Source organism: Cyprinodon tularosa, unplaced genomic scaffold (assembly GCF_016077235.1).
Source record: "Cyprinodon tularosa strain WSP-4 unplaced genomic scaffold, ASM1607723v1 ctg965, whole genome shotgun sequence".
Classification (NCBI taxonomy): domain Eukaryota; kingdom Metazoa; phylum Chordata; class Actinopteri; order Cyprinodontiformes; family Cyprinodontidae; genus Cyprinodon; species Cyprinodon tularosa.
This window is the reverse complement of record NW_024039746.1, coordinates 116,057-138,078: the sequence shown is the minus strand read 5'-3', so window position 1 is coordinate 138,078 and position 22,022 is coordinate 116,057. Positions and strand designations below refer to the sequence as shown.

The 22,022-nt window shown below is 38.2% G+C and overlaps 1 protein-coding gene across 19 annotated transcripts in view; it reads left to right on the top strand.

Moving 5' to 3' along the window:
• The first annotated feature begins 242 nt into the window (after positions 1–242).
• The window catches only part of mybpc1 (myosin binding protein C1), a 48,054-nt gene continuing 26,274 nt past the window's right edge, over positions 243–22,022 (top strand). For 5 of the 19 annotated variants that reach the window (XM_038275548.1, XM_038275531.1, XM_038275533.1 and 2 more), the window contains exons 1-10: positions 6,448–6,509; positions 8,124–8,215; positions 8,921–9,136; positions 11,406–11,447; positions 11,900–11,941; positions 12,870–12,980; positions 15,484–15,632; positions 15,724–15,841; positions 15,924–15,972; positions 16,615–16,671. In XM_038275548.1, coding sequence (XP_038131476.1) covers positions 6,463–6,509; positions 8,124–8,215; positions 8,921–9,136; positions 11,406–11,447; positions 11,900–11,941; positions 12,870–12,980; positions 15,484–15,632; positions 15,724–15,841; positions 15,924–15,972; positions 16,615–16,671 — 923 coding nt within the window. In that variant the 5' untranslated portion in view covers positions 6,448–6,462. Of the gene's footprint in view, positions 476–4,916; positions 4,944–6,447; positions 6,510–8,123; positions 8,216–8,920; positions 9,137–11,405; positions 11,448–11,899; positions 11,942–12,869; positions 12,981–15,483; positions 15,633–15,723; positions 15,842–15,923; positions 15,973–16,614; positions 16,672–22,022 lie in introns of those variants that run through there. The other 14 variants (XM_038275546.1, XM_038275532.1, XM_038275547.1 and 11 more) reach the window with 12 other exon arrangements.

Sequence of the window (22,022 nt, the reverse complement as noted above, 5' to 3'; positions counted from 1 at the left end):
ACCGCCATCTTCTAGACTTTGTGGCTTTATAAAAATAAAATCATGCAAAACAAGGGATTTAAAAAATGTCTCAGGAAGTTTATCTTAAATTTGAATTAATGACATTTGTGAACCGAAAACACAAAAATCTAATAAATATTTAGTTTGTGTTTGCAATAATCCTGCTTTAGGTGTAGCAAAAAGCTCCACCAGTGAGAGGAGGAGCATTCCACCTCTCAATATAAGCCCTAAAAGCCAAACCGCCCCCCTGGATCTGTCACTGGTCCTCCAGTCTCCCCCCTACTAAGACTTCCAAATCGTGTCCTCATCAGCTGTGGGTAAAGGAGTTCAGAGTTTCTTCAGTTTCATCATCATTATTTCCCTCTTCCTCCTGGACTAAGAGGAACCCACTGATTGCATCTACCTGCAGAAACCTCCTGATTCCTTGAAAGTTTTCTCACAAGCCGGCTCAAGATGCCAGAGCCAACAAAGAAAGGTAAGAGTTCTGTTTATAAAAAAAACAATCCGATTTACACCTGCTGCTCTGCTGGTTTTAACATCACTGATGAAAAGTAATTTCTTAAAGAGAGTAAGGATCTGGGATGCAAATTGAGATTTCTATTAATACACCTTTGACTTAATGAACGGAGACAGTTGCTTCTCCCAGCAGGGGAATCCATCACTTTGCGGCTTGCCTGCCAACTTGTACACAGGAATCTTCAAAGTGACTTTGACAGTGGTATTATATTACTGATGCATGTGTGTCTCTGCCATCTTTGGTGTAAGTAATGATCTGATATCTGAGGATGGACAGTGTTGTTGCACACCAGAGTGATCTGACTGGAGAGAGATATGATGATGGAGAGCGGCGCAGGAATGTAGAAGAACACTCTCAGCCAGACACAAGTGGACCTCTCAGGAAGGATGATGCAATTTGAGACGCCATACAAGGATAAATCTTCTAAATGCTTTCCTGATGACTTGTGTAGCCAAGCAGAAAAGGCCTTTTTTGTCCTTTGAGACCTTCCCCCTTTACATCTAAATTAAACCAACCATAGCATCAGAACCCATCTTTTGTCCCGCCCTCTTGTTGAACCTTTCTTTCGCAACATGAAGTCTGTCATCTGTACTGTCATGTCCATCAACACTGTGTCAGTCATCAAATGATGGTATTATGCCTTGGCTCCTCATTAAAAAATCATCTTAGGGTCCAATTTCCACTCAGACAAGCTCGTATAGAAAAAAAAGAATGTAATTTTTAGTCTTTGGGTAAGCGAATGCAAGCTTTTAATAGTGTTAATGTTGATTGATGGTTCAAAATATCTAACACTGGACATCTATGTATATCTTTTTTACGATTTGGGTAGGACGTTTCTGTATTTATTTGTTCAATGTGTATATATCTCAAGTCAGGCTTTTTAAATTTTGATCAACCCAAACTTTTAAAGGTTTTAAGACCTTTTCTTTAGCCAAACCAAATATCCAGATTTGCACAAACTTACAATTAAACAGGCAATTCTAACTAATTGACTCTCTGAGTAGTTTAAGGCAATGACAGACCAGAAAGTGTGCAAAATGTAGTCTCAAAACCATTTGACCTTAAGGAGCTTTGTGTAAAATCCTCCCCATTAACGTCTGTCTGATTTAGAGCTATAAAGATTAGATCAATGCGTGACTTTCTTAAGCCAAGAGAGAAAATGTTGAACCCAACTTTTGAGACACTAGCCAATATCCAAACTAATCATCACGGGAATTAAAGAGATTTTCCTTAAAATAAAAATAAATAAAAAAAGAGTGAAGGGAGCCAGTATTTATACAGTGATATTTTTGCTCCAGTAAATAATCTTAAGATCTTATTTCAAGCCAAATTTCCTGTGAGCCCAGAATCATTTTTAACTCAGGGTAGAAGCCTTAAGGGACAATTTTTTGATCCATCATGGCTTGATAAAGACAATGAAATTCAAGTTTTGTCAGCCTAGTTTATATAACCCTTTCACCCTTTAATTTAACCCTCATCTCTTTAATTAATTATGGTTTAGAAACTGTTGTTCGTAGAGTAAAAAATTATTTGTGTACCTTTTTGATGTCCATCTACTCCATAAAGACTACAGACACCCACAAATCTGTGGTAAATTAAAGCCATACAGTCTTTCTTAAAATATAAACCAAACCAGCAGATAAAAGAGCGTAAAAGTATTGTTCTTCAAATGAACAGCTGAGGAGGAGGAGCAGCCAGGGCTGTTGTTTTAGACACCCAAGTCAACACTAGAAATGGTAGTCCATGGGTCTCTCGGGAAACAGATTCTTGTCCCTGGAATAGTTCAGAATGAGCACACTTTTAATCCCTGTAGCTTGTTCGGTGCCATCTTAAACTATCACTGCCCAATCCTTCCCCATCTCCCTTTCTGCCACACGCCAAAACAGACATCTCCCTGCCACTTTCAGCTAAAGATGGATCACTAAGAGGTCAGGCACTTCCCCATTAAACGTCGGCAGCCGTGCCCACACGGCCCCTGGGGCTGTCCGCACTGTTTACAGCTTCTGAGTGTCAGTTGTGGTAAAACCAATGTCTTCACCTCATGATGTTTATTATATCCAGTCCATCACTCTCTCCCGACTCTGTCTTCTGGTCATGTTGCTTTGTGTTATGGGATATCACATCATTAATCAAACTTGTGGCAAAAAGAGGACGGGCTGTCAGCAGTTACTTATCACCTCAGGGAAGTTCTCATCTACTTACTGTCAGCAAAGATGAAAGGACTGAAAGACTCTGAAAAAAACAAAGCTAAGAACAAGCAGTCTCAATATTAGATCCTCTGTGCCAACATTACAAATGTCTATTGAAGGAAAATATGGAGCTGATAGTGATTTGGCTTTCAATTGAGCCTTTATGAGCCGTTCTGTCTGCAGGCTAGCGTGGACAACAGCTGCACATACCTGCAGCTTTGTCAGCTGCACTGGGAGCCCTCCGGGGTAAAACAAAACCTTTCCCCACACTCATTATCTCAGCGGTGATGGGGCAGAGCGAGGCGGAGGTTCAGTCTTTGGTAGATGATGTGACCCTGCAGGATTGTGGTCGGGTGGCCAGCAGTGCATTGTTATGGAGTGAGTGTGGAGAATGGTTCATTTTGAGATTGAGAAGATGGCAAAAGAAAGGTTAATTTGAAATGGCAACTCACTGTCTGTGCAAAATGAAAAAAGTACAATACTATGTGATTTACTCTATAGATATCACTGCTGGGGTTAGTTTTAAAAGGGCCTTTTTTCCCCCAATAAACTATATAAAAAAAGTTTCCTTTATAACAAAAATTCTATTATGCCGAAGCTAAAATTGTGCTTTAATTCATCATTTAGTTTAAAAGTCAGTCATGTGACCACGAGTTTCCACCAAGAAAGTTTTTCATTCCAGCACTGATCCCATCTGTCTGGACCTATCCTGTTTCCAATGCCTCTATGGTGAGCTCAGTATTAGTTTTAGTTTATTTCCATTCTTAGGGCCATTTCAAACTAGATTTCCTAAAGTAGTTAGTAACTTTGAGACAAAAAAAGGTTTATTTTTCAAAGCAGGACAGCAAACACGCAAAATCAAAACCCTCACTAGCCATTATATCGATTTAAATGAAAGGAAGCTCTCTCTGTAGATGCAAGTAATGCTCCAACCATGTGAGGTCAACTTCAACGTGAATTTTCAAATTCCAATTGTAACATTGTGAACAAAAGTTCTTGGATTTTTTTCAATCCCACGTATGACTAATTACTTTAACTTTGCTTAAAAACCCTTGGGGTGGTTTATAGGTGGATTGCTGCAAGGTAGCAACCATTTAGACAGTTAATTTACGGTGTAGTAGAGGTTGAGCTGTTTTAGTTTTGGTGTTATTGTTGGATTAATACTGGTAACTAATAGCTTCATTTGCCTTAAGCACCGTAGTTTAAATATCTAGATGTCTAAACCTCCAAACCTCATCTGCCTTAATAGGGGTATTCCTCAGGAGTGATGTGATGAAGCCAGAGCTGAGCCAAGAGGCAAACCTCTCATGTTACTAGTCATTCTACATTTAGTCTAACTTTTGGCCATTAGATATGGATCATGATCGAAATAACAAAATCCCTCATTCAAGCAACTGGAATAGACTTCCTCCAGATACTAGCCAAGCTCAGCTTAGAGATGGGGTGTTGAGCTCTATCATCTGAAGGGGCTCAGAGAGAGCCGCTGTTCCTCTGAATCATTCAAGACGGGCATCTAAGGATGTATTTAGGCGGCTCCACTTAGAGCTACTCTGGGCAACTTCAACATGGCAGAGACGGATGGTGTCTGAGCAGACCCAGATTTCATGAAGGACTATGAATCCCTTTTTAGCATTGAAATTTATTGCAATCCTAAGCATGACCTGAACAAAAACATTTAAGTTTCTTAAAATAGCCAAGAGCTACAGTAGCATAAGCTTTCATGCCACCTTAGAAACGAGTGCAACATCTAACATTTTATTTATTTTATTACTTTTGTTTTATTGTTTTATTTTCCATCATAAAAGCATGAACACTGGCAACCAGAGGCCAGCCAGGCAAGTTTGTTTGACTGAAAATATTATTGAAATCAGTTCAAGTAAGATAGACAACAGTGGCTGAAACAGGGCTTACTATCTTTTTGTATTTCTGGCTAATTTGGCTCCCAATATCAGTCTAAAAAGGTCCAAACAAGTCAGAGGGCATAAAAATTAAGAATTAGGAAAGTTTATTTGATGATTAGTTGAGTCAGCATTGTTTCCAACCATTAGACGCCATTTATCCAGCACATTCTGTACATTAACCCCTCTTTGATACCTGTTCACCTCCAAACTGTATATTGTGTTTATTTTATTCCCTTTGCTTTGCATTACAGACATTACACAAGGCATCTTACAGTGTTGTATGACATTGTTTTGTTTGTTTTTCTGCAGACGAGATGCCAAATGGTCAGCCAGAAGGTGAGTTCATATCTTATCTCCCAGTCACCTTACAGTCTGTCAAACAAATTAGAGCTGGCAAGGATGAGCAATCTTCCAAAATGTTGTTTAAAAACTGAACTTTGCCCAAAACTAGAAAGAGATTCAATATCCTGACTAAAACAGGACGTATCTGTTGAAGTTTGCACTCCCTACATGCTAGCACAGACCTGCTTGGACAGAAAGGATTACATCTGACAATAAAAAGTGGTGTAAAAGTGCCAACACTGACACATTGGAGTGTAAATGCGGAGCCAATAGACAGCAGTATGGAGTTGCTGCTGCTCTCTAGATTTCTCTGTGACGAGGCTGTCAACATGTCATGCATTCCTCTCCCCTACCAGCTGATCCCCCTTTGTTGATTCAGCTGACGGCCCTGTCATTCCATGTGAGCATGTTGCTGGCATTTAACAGGCTTTTAGCGGGGACTGGGGGTTTGACCTTGGAGGAATAGCATCTTGGGGCTCTAGCATGGTCGAGGGGAAAGAGCTCATCTTTTTAGGATTTTACTAAAAATAATCCAGGGGACAGTGCAGAAAAATAATTCTTCTCACTCATAATACTTAGTAGCATAACAGTCAAGTAAAACGTTAATGTTAATGGATAGATTTACTCAGTCTGCAAAATATGCAATACCTTTCTCAGATTTAGATCTGGACTTTGACTAGACCATTTTTTCACATGAATAGGTTTTAATGCTGGATAGTCATTTGAATCCCTGTACCTGCTAAAGAAAATAATTCTCACAGCATCATACTGCCACCACTATGTTTAATCATGGAGATTGGGTGTGATATGCACCATCACTTTTTTGCTGATAAGCTAAAAAAATCTTTAAGTCTAGTACATGATTGGCGGCAAACCTAAACCCTTTTTCATGGGTCTCTTCCTGCTGCTCATTCTTAAAAGTCCAGATTTATGGAGAGACGTCCAATCATTATGTGGCTCAGAGCCGCTCCTCCAGAGTCACCATGGGCCTGTTTGGGTTCTATTCATGTTACAGCTCATTCTTTCTGGCTTCTCCTCCACAACTTTAGCCCTGAACTGTTTATTTAGTCTCTTGGTCTATGATACATTATTTTGAGCTAATTATTACTAAAGGGTGAGTTAAACCCCAGTGTGACCTACATGTGAGATTTGTGAATAAACTGAAAGCAGTGAATGGTCTATTTAACGTCTTCTTGCCAACGATGCCTTACTTCAGGTCAAATGCATTCATGTTTACAGCTAGAACTTTACAAATGGCAAAAAAATATTTGCAAGGCACTTGAGTTATCAACTCTACAAAATCAAAAACAGGAAGTAATTAACAACACAATACATGTATAAACTGTCCCAAAAGGTACGGAATAATGCTTCTGTGTATATCCTGTATGTAAATAATCTGTGAGATCAGTGAAGAATAAGAAATATGGTGTAGTGAAGGTAGGTAGGCAGGTAAAGATGTGTTTCTTTGTATGCCTGTTTGTTTTGGCGTCTATGAGTGGGTGAATGAGTGCAGATGTTAAAGCTGTGTTACCCATTTAAAGCAGTTGCTCCATCCATCAATACAGGTGCTGGTCATAAAATTAGAATATCATGAAAAAGTAGATTGATTTCAGTAATTCCATTTAAAAAGTGAAACTTGTATATTATATTCATACATTACATACAAACTCATATATTTCAGATGTTTATTTTGTTTAATTTTGATGATTACAAATGACAACAAATGAAAATCTCAAATTCATCATATCAGAAAATTAGAATATTACTGAAGACCAATAAAAACAAAGGATTTATAGAAATGTTGGCCAACTGAAAAGTATGAACATGAAAAGTATGAGCATGTACAGCACTCAGTATTTAGTTGGGCCTCCTTTGGCCTGTATTACTGCAGCAATGCGGCGTGGCATGGAGTCGATCAGTCTGTGGCACTGCTCAGGTGTTATGATAGCCCAGGTTGCTCTAATAGTGGCTTTTAGCTCTTCTGAATTGTTGGGTCTGGTGTATTGCATCTTCTTCTTCACAATACCCCATAGATTTTCTATGGGGTTAAGGTCAGGAGAGTTTGCTGGCCAATTAAGAACAGGGATACCATGGTCCTTCAACCAGGTACTGGTAGCTTTGGCACTGTGTGCAGGTGCCAAGTCCTGTTGGAAAATGAAATCTGCATCTCCAAAAAGTTGGTCAGCTGCAGGAAGCATGAAGTGCTCTAAAACTTCCTGGTATGTGGCTGCGTTGACCCTGGACCTCAGAAAACACAATGGACCAACACCAGCAGATGACATGGCACCCCAAACCATCACTGACTGTGGAAACTTTACACTGGACTTCAAGCAACGTGGATGAAGTGCCTCTCTTCTTTTCCTCCAGACTCTGGGACCTTGATTTCCAAAGGAAATGCAAAATTTACTTTCATCAGAGAACATGACTTTGGACCACTCACCAGCAGTCCAGTCCTGTTTCTCTTTAGCCCAGGCAAGACGCTTCTGACGCTGTCTGTGGTTCAAGAGTGGCTTGACACAAGGAATGCGACAGCAGAAACCCATGTCTTTCATACGTCTGTGTGTGGTGGTTCTTGAAGCACTCACTCCAGCTGCAGTCCACTCTTTGTGAATCTCCCCCACATTTTTTAATGGGTTTTGTTTCACAATCCTCTCCAGGGTGCGGTTATCTCTCTTGCTTGTACACTTTTTTCGACCACATCTTTTCCTTCCCTTCGCCTCTCTATTAATGTGCTTGGACACTGAGCTCTGTGAACAGCCAGCCTCTTTAGCGATGACCTTTTGTGTCTTGCCCTCCTTGTGCAAGGTGTCGATGGTCGTCTTTTGGACAACTGTCAAGTCAGCAGTCTTCCCCATGATTGTGTAGCCTATAGAACTAGACTGAAAGACCATTTAAAGGCTTTTGCAGGTGGTTTGAGTTAATTAGCTGATTAGAGTGTGGCACCAGGGGCCATCAATTTTGAACCTTTTCACAATATTCTAATTTTCTGATATGATGAATTTGAGATTTTCATTTGTTGTCATTTGTAATCATCAAAATTAAACAAAATAAACATCTGAAATATATGAGTTTGTATGTAATGTATGAATATAATATACAAGTTTCACTTTTTAAATGGAATTACTGAAATCAATCTACTTTTTCATGATATTCTAATTTTATGACCAGCACCTGTATATTTGTCACATACTCAGAAAGTGTGGCACCAGACAGTAACGGTGCCCCAACCCTACCTGAGATATCTCTGGAGGTTTCCCCCCCACCAGGTGGGTAATGCTGCCACCTCACCGTTCATTACCACATACCGTGTTGCACCCCTTGCACATCCCACTTACATCACTTGTTGTTGTTGTGCCTCACCTTATTTTTATTCCTTATTTCACTTCAAAGGGCTGAATCTGCACTTTTCTTGCACTGTATGTCACACAAAAACTTGGTTTAGGTAGTGTAGATCAATCAGATCCAGGTGCATGTGCTCCTCTAACTGGGAGATGATGCTTTTACTAACTGAGGCTGTGTCTGTTCCTGTATTGTGATGTCATATAGAGTCATCATATAGGAGGCTTAAAAAGATTGGACACCTGAGAAAATCTCAATTTTACTATAAGATGATAATTTAAGTAAATCCTTGCCCCTTTGATCACGCTAGGGTACAAATATGCAAAGACCGGAGAGATAATGCTTTAAAATTCAGGTCAGAGATTGACTATCCATTTTAGCCAAACAGCAATGCCATTGGCAAATGTTAATATAATAAAAAAAAAAAAAAATATATATATATATATATATATATATATATATATAAAAGGACAAAAAGCATAACTCGAACTCAGGCAATCAATTTACCATTGAGTCTGTCTGGTCTTCAGCTGTTTGTACGAACCTTGCCTGAACAAGTGCCGTCTTGTCAGGCTGCTGGTGTTTGTGCTATGTGCTTGCTGCTCCAGCCTGGCACTTTATCAGCTATACAGAGTCGGTAGAAGAGGGGAAAGAGCCAGTAGAGACTGATGGGAAGAAACCAGAGCCCACAGGTTCTGAGCCATTACAGGCTGAGGTGGCTCAGGAGCAGAAGCCTGTCCACAATGGTTCAAATCAACCAGAACCTAGTGGGGTTGGGGTAAATGAGCAAGCAGAGACCTCTAAACCCGCTGTAAAGAAAGAGGGCCCTTGCTCTCCCCCACCGCCTGGTAAGTATGCTGCTTTAATAATGTGATTCATTCCCAGGTCTCTATCTCAGGGAAAGTGCATGTATTCACCCCTCCAGTCTACAGACCAAATGCAACTAAAATTGGCCAGATACCTTACAAAAGGAAACTGCCATATCCAAGCAGCTGGCTTTTAAAAAAAGTACTCAATGTAATCCTTCATTTGCACTTGGGTAAAAGCTTTTTACCTGGTAGGCATGCCAAGGACTTTACTCTTACTGTGTGACGGGAGCCGTGCATTACAACTAATCCGGACTGTGTTTATTGGCATGCAGGCATCCAGAATAGAAAAGAAAGGCCATACAGTGCAAAAAGTACCAAAGGGTTTTTCTTTGAGCTAAATTACATTAATCTTAGTGTTTTATCCTGAAATTTCTGTATCTGCTTTCAAGATAAAACATTAACACTAAGAAAACTTCAAAAGCAGCCAAAGTTAGATAAATCTAGAAAATATAATGCACGACCTACAGAGTACAGCGGAAAAAAATGCTGATTGTTAAGTTTTCCTTTAGAAACTCACTGACAGCAGCACCCACATGTACAGTTAGTCAAATATTGTTGTAGTTGCTGGAAGGAAAACATTAGGTAGATAAGGGTACACAAAGTACATTTACCACTGCACACTATTAAGGATTGTGAAGAAAATTCAATTTAAGTTGTTTTAGAGAACCATGCCATCTACTGTTGAGCTTTTTTTTTGTCTTAAGCCAGCCCAATAAATATTTTAGAACATGTGATGCTTTCATCTGCAGACAAACTTTATAGAGATGCTGATTTGTATTTTCCAGAAGAACTTGACATCTAACCACCCAGTCCAAAATACCAATACCTGCTTTAATGGCCATCATACAACGTTGCTTGATTGCAAACTCTCCGGATCTAAACCGCAGATATAACCGACAGCCTGTTCTCAAAAGGAAAAGAGAAACAATTAGACCAACCTTCATTAATTAAACCCTAAATTAAGAAACAGACAAATCATCTTCGTGCGACTCTTCATTGATCCCAATAGGACGACTAAGTTTGTACTCGGTGTAGAGTACAAACCGACAGTTGTTAGTGGGAGCACATTTCAAAAAGAGAAAATCAAAAATCCCTATATATTGTAGTGACATGAGCAGAATTGATCGCAAGATATTCTGACCCGGCATAGAAACATCCCAATATGTAAAAACATTTCCCTTCAAACCCTGATTTTTAGAAGTGTAACAACATAAATGCTGACACTTTGTCAAATCATCAAAAAGGAACCTCCCTATTCCTTTCAGTTTTTTTAATAAAAGGTTCTTCTGAGGATAAGATTTAAATTAATTGATAATGGACTGAAAACAAAAGCATGTTGTTATGATCGGATCAAGTTGGTTTGAACTTAATGAGAAGACTTTTAACTTTATTTGTCATTGGAGATTTGTCTTTTTATGTCTTTTTAGTAGTATATTTATAGCAATTATCTGTTTAGGTTAAGTAGCAGGATGTTTTAGAATGTGATTAACTGTATATTTGTCCACTATTGATTGCTTTAAGGTTAAAATATGTATATGTCCACTTTGAGGATGAAATTTGCGTTCCTTCTGCTGCTCTAAGACTTGTACCACTGTATCAAAGCTAAGCTATAGAGATGTGGCGTTCCAATTCATTACTCCAAGATAAGAAAGCCAAGGCTTTAGTTAAGTGTCTGTTCAGTTTCCTTGTTTTTTAAATTTCTGAGTACGTTAATGGTCTATTCATAGCCTGTTAGAACTGGGTTTATTAAGCGGCTTAATCTATACGTAACATTATTATTGAAGGAAATGATAACTCTGCAGCATCAATAGGAGTCCTACATATAAAACCATCTCCTCTAGGTTAACAACTAAAACCAGATATTTAAATACAAAGAGCGAAAAGACTCCTAATACATGTAGCTCACGTTCACTGAATCTGACAAAACTTTTTCTTTAAACCCAAAATGATTTCTCTAATTATTAATTTTATTATATTCAGTTTTTATTATTTCTTGAAATTCAGAAGCTGACATAAAACGAAGCTTGATTTATAATGTTGCGTTTCAAACATAGACTGTTTTAATGCTATGTTTGAAAACAATTCAACTACAAAAAACAATTAGATACTCTGAGAAAAAAATAACTGAGTTGTTCTACTTGGAATATCTCAAGTAATTTTTTTTATTTTAACCTAAACGAATACCTAAGATATTTTGGTTTAGAGCAGCTTGGTATTTTCAACATTAACTTTGTTTTTTTCCCCACAGAAGATGGAAATTCAGTGAAGAAACTCTCAATTGATCTGCCTAGTAAGAGCCTTTGGTTAAAACCCAGCATTGTCTAAGTCCCTCTTACCAAACTAGTCTAGTCTAATTCAACTCGACTAAAAGAAAGAAACATGCTTGAGACATGTTTGGTTTTGGATATCTTCTGTGTTTGGAAATTTAGTTTTATATACTATATAAATTCCCTTTCTAACCTATTAATACAAACTAAAGTGTCTTTTTAAATCTAAATCAACAATTGCTAAGTATTGCATTCAAATCCTAAAGAATAGAAAATTTCATAGAAAGCTCCTGGACGTTATGACACAAAAACTGCAAACCCTGCATAAATATCTATCTCCAAATTGTGGAATCTTTCCTTTCCTGCGTGCATGTCTAACTGCTCGTAGCCCTCGGATTTCATCACTGCGTGCTTGTTTCGCACAATTTACAGAGCTATTTCTTAAAACATATTGTAAATGTCTTTCTTTGTTTAGATGATAGTGCCCCTGAGGCAACCAAGGGGAGGAAAGACTCAGGTAAAAAAAAAAAATAGTTAAAGCAAATCTCTTTGCTGTTTATCTAATGCAGGTTTTAATTATTAAGCGGGAAAAATACAAACCTACAAGACCCTAAGTTAAAAACTGACTGCCCTCTAAACCTCTAACTGCTTGGGCCATCCTTGGCAGCAACAACTGCAGTCAAGCATTTGCAATAATCTGCAAGAGTCTTTGGCATCGCTGTGGAGGAATTTTGACCCACTCAGCTTTGCAGAATTGCTCATTTGAAACCTAGTTGTTTTAAATAAGCAATCTTCAGTTGTTGGGAAGTTACTTGTAACTTCTATAGATTACCATGTTAAGAGTAACTAATAATTAAGAGTAACCTGTTCCCTGAAAATAACCACTGCCTTCTGGAAAGGAATCTGTAAGCAGAGAAGTACTCTGTAAGTTCGGAGAAAGCATCACCTGTATTATATAACTTCTAAAATGTCACAATTTTCAAACCAGTATGAGATGGATGACAATAAGCAGTGAGAAGTTTACAGATATTTAAGTTAGAGGATAGTAGAAGTAGGTCAACGATTGTACAACAGGGTCCTAAAACAAAGTTTAATACATCAATAATGTTAACAGCAGGATTTGCCAGCATTTTGATTTTGTGATTTTAGAAGATCTAAAAAGACATAAAATTCCAATTCATTTCCTGTCACACCTGATGTTTACACCATTTTTAATGCTTTACATGCTGTGATGACCTAAAAATGTCTGCTGCTGTACGAGGCGTGAATGTTGAAAGTGACGTAAAGTGTCTGTTGTCTTTTAGTTGTTTCTTTTCTCTCTGTTAAACTATGTTCAAATAAACTTTTCGCAAAAAGGTGGGTGTCGAGATCTTTTACTGTTTTATTCTTACAAAGCGGCAGACGACATATCTGAGTTATAGATTTTGCCTTTCCTTATTGATCAGTGTGGTCTCTGGGAGAGGGTCAGAACCCAGAGGATGTGGACAAACCGATCGACAACCCGCCATTGTCTACGCTGTTGATTGAGAGCCCCCAGAGTGGAACTGTCACTGTAGGTGAGTGAGAAAAAAACCCAGACCCTTATCCTAAATAAGCGGTAAAAAGCTTTGTATATGCATAAGTTAAACAGACTAGGTAAACAGTTTACATGAATTGCCAGGAATGTTAGCCACCAAGCATATTATCTGGAAAATGGTACAAGAAGTACAATTAATTAAGCAGATCTTCTAAATCTTTTCCAATTACCAACAACAACAATTACCAACAGTGGCCAAACTGCCCTTCTAAAGAACAGGTAATTTAGCACCAGACTCTATGAGCTGCTGAGAATAATGTGAAGCATTTTTATCCACCTGGTTTTGAGCCGATTTGGCAGATTTGTAAATATTTTATGCTACCAGGTTATCTCAGGATGTCAGTAATTGGTCACATGCTATAGTCAATAAATTAACGAGAACACAAGAGGCCAAAAAGCTCCTTCAGTGACAGACTGCTGCACCCTAAATGCACCACTGAGCGTTATTACAGATCCTTCCTCCCTGTAGCTGTAAGACTTTATACCCATCAATGTTCCCAACAGCTGCAATCAGTCGTTACATTGATGCTTATTATTTGCAGTTTCTGTCTTAGTCATTAAAATAACTTGCTGCTATTATTTATTTGCACATCTCTAGTGTTGCTATTTTTCACATATCCATTACTTTAAAAATGTCCACAGCTGTTATTGATTTTTTATCTTCCAGATACAGAGTATTTATATTTTAAAGAACTGTACAGCACAATATTTTATGTGTTTTATTTTCCTATCTGTTATTTTCATACACTTTCTAAGGTGCATCTCGTGTCACCACGTCTACCATAACCTTTTGCTGCCTTTAAACCCAACAATTTCCCCATTGTGGGACAATAAAATGATTGTCTATTCTAATCTATTCTAAAAAAAAACAAAAAACAAACCTAAGGTTTCCAACTAGTGAAAAAATATCAATTCTGGAATATCATCAATAGTCTGAAAATTAATTTTTATTATCAGTGCAGCTGATCCTCACATTCCACATCCTCCGTAACTTTTCCTCTAGAGGCCTCCATCCCAAAGCAACGCCTACAGCTTCCACAGTTACTCTAAACTTGCTCCGCTCTGAGTTCCTTGTAGCTTAGCGAAAGCGTGCGCAATATTATAATGATACTTGTTCATACAAAGAAACATAATACGAGGTAAAAAACGCTTAATTTAGTATTAAATCATTAAAACTTATCATTGGTATCCAAAAACAGGAAATATCGGCCCAAACGTTTTCTCTTTGATGTGCGACTTTGTAATGAGCAGCTCTCGTGGAAGATGGAAAGTTTGAAGCCTTTCAAAATAAAATAAGTATTTTAATCAAGATGACAAATCTGCTTCCTTCTATAGTGAAGTACCATAGTTTGCATCCAATAATTCAATAAAACAGTCTTCTTCGTCTTCTAAAAATGTTTTTATTTGTAGTTACCGATTTGTTGTTATTTTACTTTGATAAACCTGATAATGTTAACGTTATTTCTCCTGTTTGGTATGAATGAACTTGTGAAATCCTTGATAGCAGAGGTGTCAAGTAACGAAGTACAAATACTTTGTTAATGTACTTAGGTACACTTTTTAGGTATCTATACTTTACTCCATTACTTATTTTTCTTCCTACTTCTGACTTCTAAAAATTATATTTTCACACAAGTATCTAAACTTTCTATTCCTTACATTTTTAAAACAAATCTTACACGTTACTCTTGGCTTCGGTTTTATGTTTATAAATATTTATTTCACATCATGTGCGCCGTACAATGCAGATCATTGGCTCCATTCACATCTAGTGAAAACTACTGTAATTGGATAAGTCATATAACGCAAATGCTCATTGATTAGCTCTTCGTCAAATTTGTGCCAAAGGAAATCATCAGAAGCAAGCAGGCGTTCTTCAAACTGCAAAAGCGAATTGCCTACGCCATGCTACAATGTCGGATTCAGAAAAGGAAATGTCTCAAGGTTGGACACAGGCGAGAGCGTATCGGGAGACGGAGACCAAAAACACCTCCCTCATCCTCGGCCCTATCTCAAAGAATTGTTCAAAATTGTCGAAAAATTAAGCTTTAAAATTCATATAGTGGCATCTGGCTAATTTTGTTAAAATGTACTTTATACTTTTTATACTTTAAGTAGTTTTTGGAGTGGATACTTTTTCACTTTTACTTGAGTAAAGAGGTCAAGTTGATACTTCAACTTTTACCAGAGTGTTGTTAAACTGCAGTATCTATAGTTCTACTTAAGTAACAAATGTGTGTACTTTTGACACAATTGGTTGATTGAGAAGGATGGAGACCACGTACATGGAAGGCTATGTTAAGAGAAATCACAGGCAACATGGAATAGTTTTCATTAATTAGCAGAGAAGTTACGCAGGATGTGGAATTTCGGTATGAGAGGGCGACCCTCAACACTACCTGTAGACATGGTTAAATCTGACACTAGAGTACAAGAGAGTCAAAAACCTAAGATATAATCTGTGTACTTTTGCTTTGTTTTAGGGGGTGACATCACGTTTGTAGCCAAGGTGGAAGCCAAAGATCTTCTCCGTAAACCTACTGTTAAGTGGTTTAAAGGGAAATGGATGGATCTGGCAAGCAAGACCGGAAAACATCTACAACTCAAGGAGACATTCGACCGACAAACCAAGGTAAAGGGGCCAAAAACTCCCACATCCTCCCTCAACAAGTTCTCCAACAGCACTGCTGTTCACAAACCCCGGTTCATCACCCTTCTTGCAGATCCACACATTTGAGATGCACATCATCAAGGCCAAAGACAACTATGCTGGAAATTATAGGTGTGAGGTGACCTACAAGGACAAGTTTGACAGCTGTTCCTTTGATTTAGAAGTGAAAGGTCAGTCACAACCTGATATGATCACATTAGTTCCTAATGGAAACAGACGGGCATTTATGTCTCTGATTCTGCTGTTTTACAGAAGTTGAAAGCTCACAGGCTATTGATATTCGATCAGCGTTCAAAAGAAGGTAAAACAAAATTACTGAGGAAACAGCAGGAACAACCACCATATTTCTAGCAGCTAATTGTTTTTAGAAGATATTTCAAAACACATGTTTAGATTAAAAAAATGCTTTAATTCCTCAGTAATAAGAAAAATAAGAAATTGTACTCTACGCTGTGGAGAGTATGAACATTTCTCCATCAAGTAATACTACTAAATACAATTTTACAAGATATTTGTAAAGTCATTAACCTTTCCAAAAGGTTATTGCAAATCAATTGCTTGATTGAATGTGTAAATAAAGGCCAACTCTTGCTTAAATCTAGATATGAACAATGTAAAGCAATGCAAAGCATCCCATTTCCACTGTAGTACTACAATGCTGTTATTCAGTAATGTTGTTCAACATTGCAGAAACATTGTAGCAAAACTGGTTGGGACCAATCCTGATGTGTGCTACACAAACAAATTTGTTTTAAGCTTTTGTCCATACAAAGAAAACAAAAGAGGTTTCATTGTAAGCACCAATCGTGAGCTAGCCTGGAGCTAACTCATCGATTGACATCAGAGCTTTTGCTTTGTGCTGCTCTTTTATCATTGTTTTCTAGTATTGGTAACAACTGCAAGTCTAATTAAATGTTTGGTGATTTCTCCTTGTTAACAACAGCAGTGAAGGACAAGAAGATGCAGGAGAGCTTGACTTTAGTGGTCTCCTTAAGCATAGGTGAGAATCATATCCTGATTCTGAGTGTGTCCTTGTCATACTTTTTTTTGGATGTGCTTCTTTCTCTTTCCTATCGCAACATATGTTAAGAATGTAAGACGCTTTTATTAGAACAGTAATTTAACTCTGGGGCTTTTAATTTGTAATAATTATATTATTTTTAACACACATAGAGTGTTATTTTTTATATATTTTATGTTTTACTTAATAGAAATATGTGTCGAAAATATTAGCACAGCTAAAAATAAGGTTTTGAAAAAGTCTGTGCGTAAATTAAAATAGCTGAATTTAAATAATGAGTTGTGAAAACGTAATGTCTATTTTAGTCTACATGTTGACAGTAAAATTAATTGAAAGGCTTAAAAATAAAATTAAAATATAAACTTACATGGACGGTTTATAATTACCCCATTTACACTACCCTTGAAAAACCGTGCCGAGACCGGTCCGAGCTCAGTAACTGAGATAACTTATTGTGTGTAAATGGAAAGCAAACTGAACTGAACTGAGCTAACTAGTTCCAGAGGTGGGCTCGGCTTGGTTTTTCCCTGGCTCGGTTCTCTGATAACAAAAGGGCATGAGCAGAACGCGTCATCTCCGTCTGGCTGCACATCCAGATTCACGCTCTATTGCAGTAGTTGGCGGTAATGCCCCTCCGGAAGTTGCTTGCCAACCAACACAAAACAGAAGAAGAAGTACAACTATAAACAACAATTAAAATCGTCTCCACGCAACTATGGGCGTTTCTCAATTCACGAGAACGCGAGTATGTACTCGCGTTCTCGTCAAGTCCGTTCTTGGCGAGAATGCAGGAACATCGGACTTGACGAGAACGCGAGCACGCAAGCACGTACAGGTGCTGGTCATAAAATTAGAATATCATGAAAAAGTAGATTGATTTCAGTAATTCCATTTAAAAAGTGAAACTTGTATATTATATTCATACATTACATACAAACTCATATATTTCAGATGTTTATTTTGTTTAATTTTGATGATTACAAATGACAACAAATGAAAATCTCAAATTCATCATATCAGAAAATTAGAATATTGTGAAAAGGTTCAAAATTGATGGCCCCTGGTGCCACACTCTAATCAGCTAATTAACTCAAACCACCTGCAAAAGCCTTTAAATGGTCTTTCAGTCTAGTTCTATAGGCTACACAATCATGGGGAAGACTGCTGACTTGACAGTTGTCCAAAAGACGACCATCGACACCTTGCACAAGGAGGGCAAGACACAAAAGGTCATCGCTAAAGAGGCTGGCTGTTCACAGAGCTCAGTGTCCAAGCACATTAATAGAGAGGCGAAGGGAAGGAAAAGATGTGATCGAAAAAAGTGTACAGGCAAGAGAGATAACCGCACCCTGGAGAGGATTGTGAAACAAAACCCATTCAAAAATGTGGGGGAGATTCACAAAGAGTGGACTGCAGCTGGAGTGAGTGCTTCAAGAACCACCACACACAGACGTATGAAAGACATGGGTTTCTGCTGTCGCATTCCTTGTGTCAAGCCACTCTTGAACCACAGACAGCGTCAGAAGCGTCTTGCCTGGGCTAAAGAGAAACAGGACTGGACTGCTGGTGAGTGGTCCAAAGTCATGTTCTCTGATGAAAGTAAATTTTGCATTTCCTTTGGAAATCAAGGTCCCAGAGTCTGGAGGAAAAGAAGAGAGGCACTTCATCCACGTTGCTTGAAGTCCAGTGTAAAGTTTCCACAGTCAGTGATGGTTTGGGGTGCCATGTCATCTGCTGGTGTTGGTCCATTGTGTTTTCTGAGGTCCAGGGTCAACGCAGCCACATACCAGGAAGTTTTAGAGCACTTCATGCTTCCTGCAGCTGACCAACTTTTTGGAGATGCAGATTTCATTTTCCAACAGGACTTGGCACCTGCACACAGTGCCAAAGCTACCAGTACCTGGTTGAAGGACCATGGTATCCCTGTTCTTAATTGGCCAGCAAACTCTCCTGACCTTAACCCCATAGAAAATCTATGGGGTATTGTGAAGAAGAAGATGCAATACACCAGACCCAACAATTCAGAAGAGCTAAAAGCCACTATTAGAGCAACCTGGGCTATCATAACACCTGAGCAGTGCCACAGACTGATCGACTCCATGCCACGCCGCATTGCTGCAGTAATACAGGCCAAAGGAGGCCCAACTAAATACTGAGTGCTGTACATGCTCATACTTTTCATGTTCATACTTTTCAGTTGGCCAACATTTCTATAAATCCTTTGTTTTTATTGGTCTTCAGTAATATTCTAATTTTCTGATATGATGAATTTGAGATTTTCATTTGTTGTCATTTGTAATCATCAAAATTAAACAAAATAAACATCTGAAATATATGAGTTTGTATGTAATGTATGAATATAATATACAAGTTTCACTTTTTAAATGGAATTACTGAAATCAATCTACTTTTTCATGATATTCTAATTTTATGACCAGCACCTGTATGTGTATTGGAGCAGAAGCGTACTCGTGACGTCATCACATGCAACGTTGTTTAGCATTTCTTTAACAGTCAAAACTATTTATTCCCTACACAAAACATTTTGAAAACAATATTTTTAATTTCTAAAGCTTAAAAAACATTAAAAAAAATTACCGAACCGCAAAAAACCGCCATCAGAACGAGCGGTAGTTCACACATAACTAGACCGAGAGAAGTGCACTACAGACGGGGTAAATTTAGCCCTGGCTGCGGTTACCCTCGGAGGTCTGCTGGTCACTCTGGTCCGCTCAACGTGTGACTTTTTTTTTAAATTTCGCACTAACTCTGTAAACAGACCACACAGGGAGGCTTAAATGTATAATGTTATCGCCTCAAACGATTTCAAAACGTACTTTTGAAGAACAACAGCAGCAGAAAAGGGAATGTTTAACTTAACACTGTGAGCGCTGTCTCGAATCAAGCTGCGGCCGCAGGGCATTCTGGGGAAGCGGTCAGTCTGAAGAACGCTCAAGTCTGCTCTGATGCATGCTCGATAAAGAGGGCGGGGTGAGAACAACATCCGGGGATTTGATGCATTCTCGATCTGGCGTTCTCGAGAATTGGAACGGTACTCGGGCTGAGGCTGATGACGTGTCACGAGTACACGAGCACACGAGAACGCTCAAGAACACATATTGAGAAACACCCATTTTGATTTGCTTGATTCCCTCCTTCTTCTTCGTCTTCTTCTTCTTGTGTTTTATGGCGGTTGGCAAAAAACTTTTGGTGCATTACCGCCACCAACTGCTTGATTTCCTCCTTTAATACTGGCAGTAATACCGCAGATCGTCACTAGGAGGCGAGGAGTCGAGGAACCGAGATAGCGTGATGTGTAAACGGTCGTCAGAACAGAGTTCGCCCTGGTTAACTGATCCGAGCTCGGACCGGTCTCGGCATGGATCGGTTTTTCAAGGGTAGTGTAAATTGGGTAATAGTATATCTTTTGCTGCTTTGTCTCTTATAACCAACCGGTTGGCAGCAATTGTAATAAAAAAGGAAAAATTATAAAGTCATAGTTGGTACTTTCTGTTAATGTTATACATGTTCATAGTGTTAGACTTGAATAAGACTTTGATGTATTTAAACAAGTACTCTGATAAAATTAATACTTCAGTGTCTAAGGCAAACTAACACATACAGATTATCGACTTATAAGACAAATTATTATTTTGTATAAATTCTATCACACCAAAAAAACATAGACCCTTAGAAAATACTCTGGAAACTGTCTACCTTCCTACTTAGCTGCTGAAGGCTTCAGTTTATTATTCTTATGTAGAAAATTTCAGATACAGCATTTGTAAATCTTTTATACATTGCTGGGGCTTTCTAGAGGGCAGTATAAGGCACATACTACAAACTCACAACCCTAAACTACTTGTACAAGTAGTAAACACACTTCTTTCTACAATTTGCCTCTACGTATAGTCCAAAAGTGACTGTGATTTCTGTCCAAGTAATCTTCCTGATCTATTGATCCTGGTGATATTATCAAAATCATTAGATTCTATTTTACTATTAGCCAGTAGGAGCTGTTAATCATCCACAGTACTTACCATGTAGTCATACATTTCCATAGGTATGCAGTGCAGAAAATACCACATGTAGGGGTGTGAATGCTAAAATGATGTAATTTGACACATAGAAAATAAGCCAACCCTTCACATTCTTTAACTTTTATCAACCACTCAGTTTTCTACCTATCTCCTTAACCCGTTGGCCAAATACTTAGCTGTAGGTAAATTGCAGTGAATTACTTTATAATATCCTATAAAGTTTGGTAGTGCATCTTAATTATTTTCCCACAACACTTTCAGGCACGCTTTAAATTCAGCTAAACTCAAAAATGATTGGGAAAAATCTAAATATTCTTTTTGTTTTGTTTTTTCATTTTGTAACATCTCAAAACGATACAACAATACCTCTTCTTGGAATTGCAAAAATCACAAAAGTAGCTAGCTATCTCATTAGCAAGCCTGTTAGCAAGCTTATGTAGACAAACTGGTATGAATGAATGAATGGATAAATAAATAAATAAATAAATAAAACTAATTAGTTGTGGTTTCTTTTTATGTTGTTCAACTGTGACTTTTTCGCACAAAAAAAGTTTAAAACAAATAAACACTTTGCCCCTTTAAATAAGACATAGATATTCATACACAGAATTATATTTATTCAGCTCCATTATACCAGCCACTGTCATTTGGTTAAAACAAACAAATGTGTAGGAATCTTCAGTTAGTCTCCGTTTGGTTATAACTGAAAGTCATAGGCTACATTCACACTGCAGTCTAAAGTGAACCAAATCCGTTTTTTTTGGCCCATGTGCGACCCGTAACTCATCTTTTCATGACAGTCTGAACAGTACAGACACGAGTTGTCAAACCCACTTAACTATGTGGTCCTAAATCCGCTACATATCTGATCTTTTCAAATGCAACCTGAAAAGATTAAGCTGTTAATGTGTTGGCTCCAGTAAAAAAAAAAAAAAGACAGATCCCCATTTACGTTTCAGCAACACCATCCATGTTTAGTACTTCCGTAAACTCAGAGCATGCTCGCTACTTGTGATGTCTTTGCGTCCTCTACCGTGCATGCGGGACAGTGATAGCCTGATAAACCAGACTAAATGTGAGATTAAATGTGTAATTTAGTCTGGCTCCGATGAAAGAGACATCAGAAGATTGCTGATGAGAACAACCCGTTGTTTTTCAAACCATGTCTGTGCCTATTGGCCAACGCTCTGACCAATGAGTGCAACTGACTGTGACGTAAGAAGCGCGACAGAAAGCTAGTGGGGGAGTGTAAACAAACAGCCTGTCGGTAAAACGGCAATTTTTTCCTCC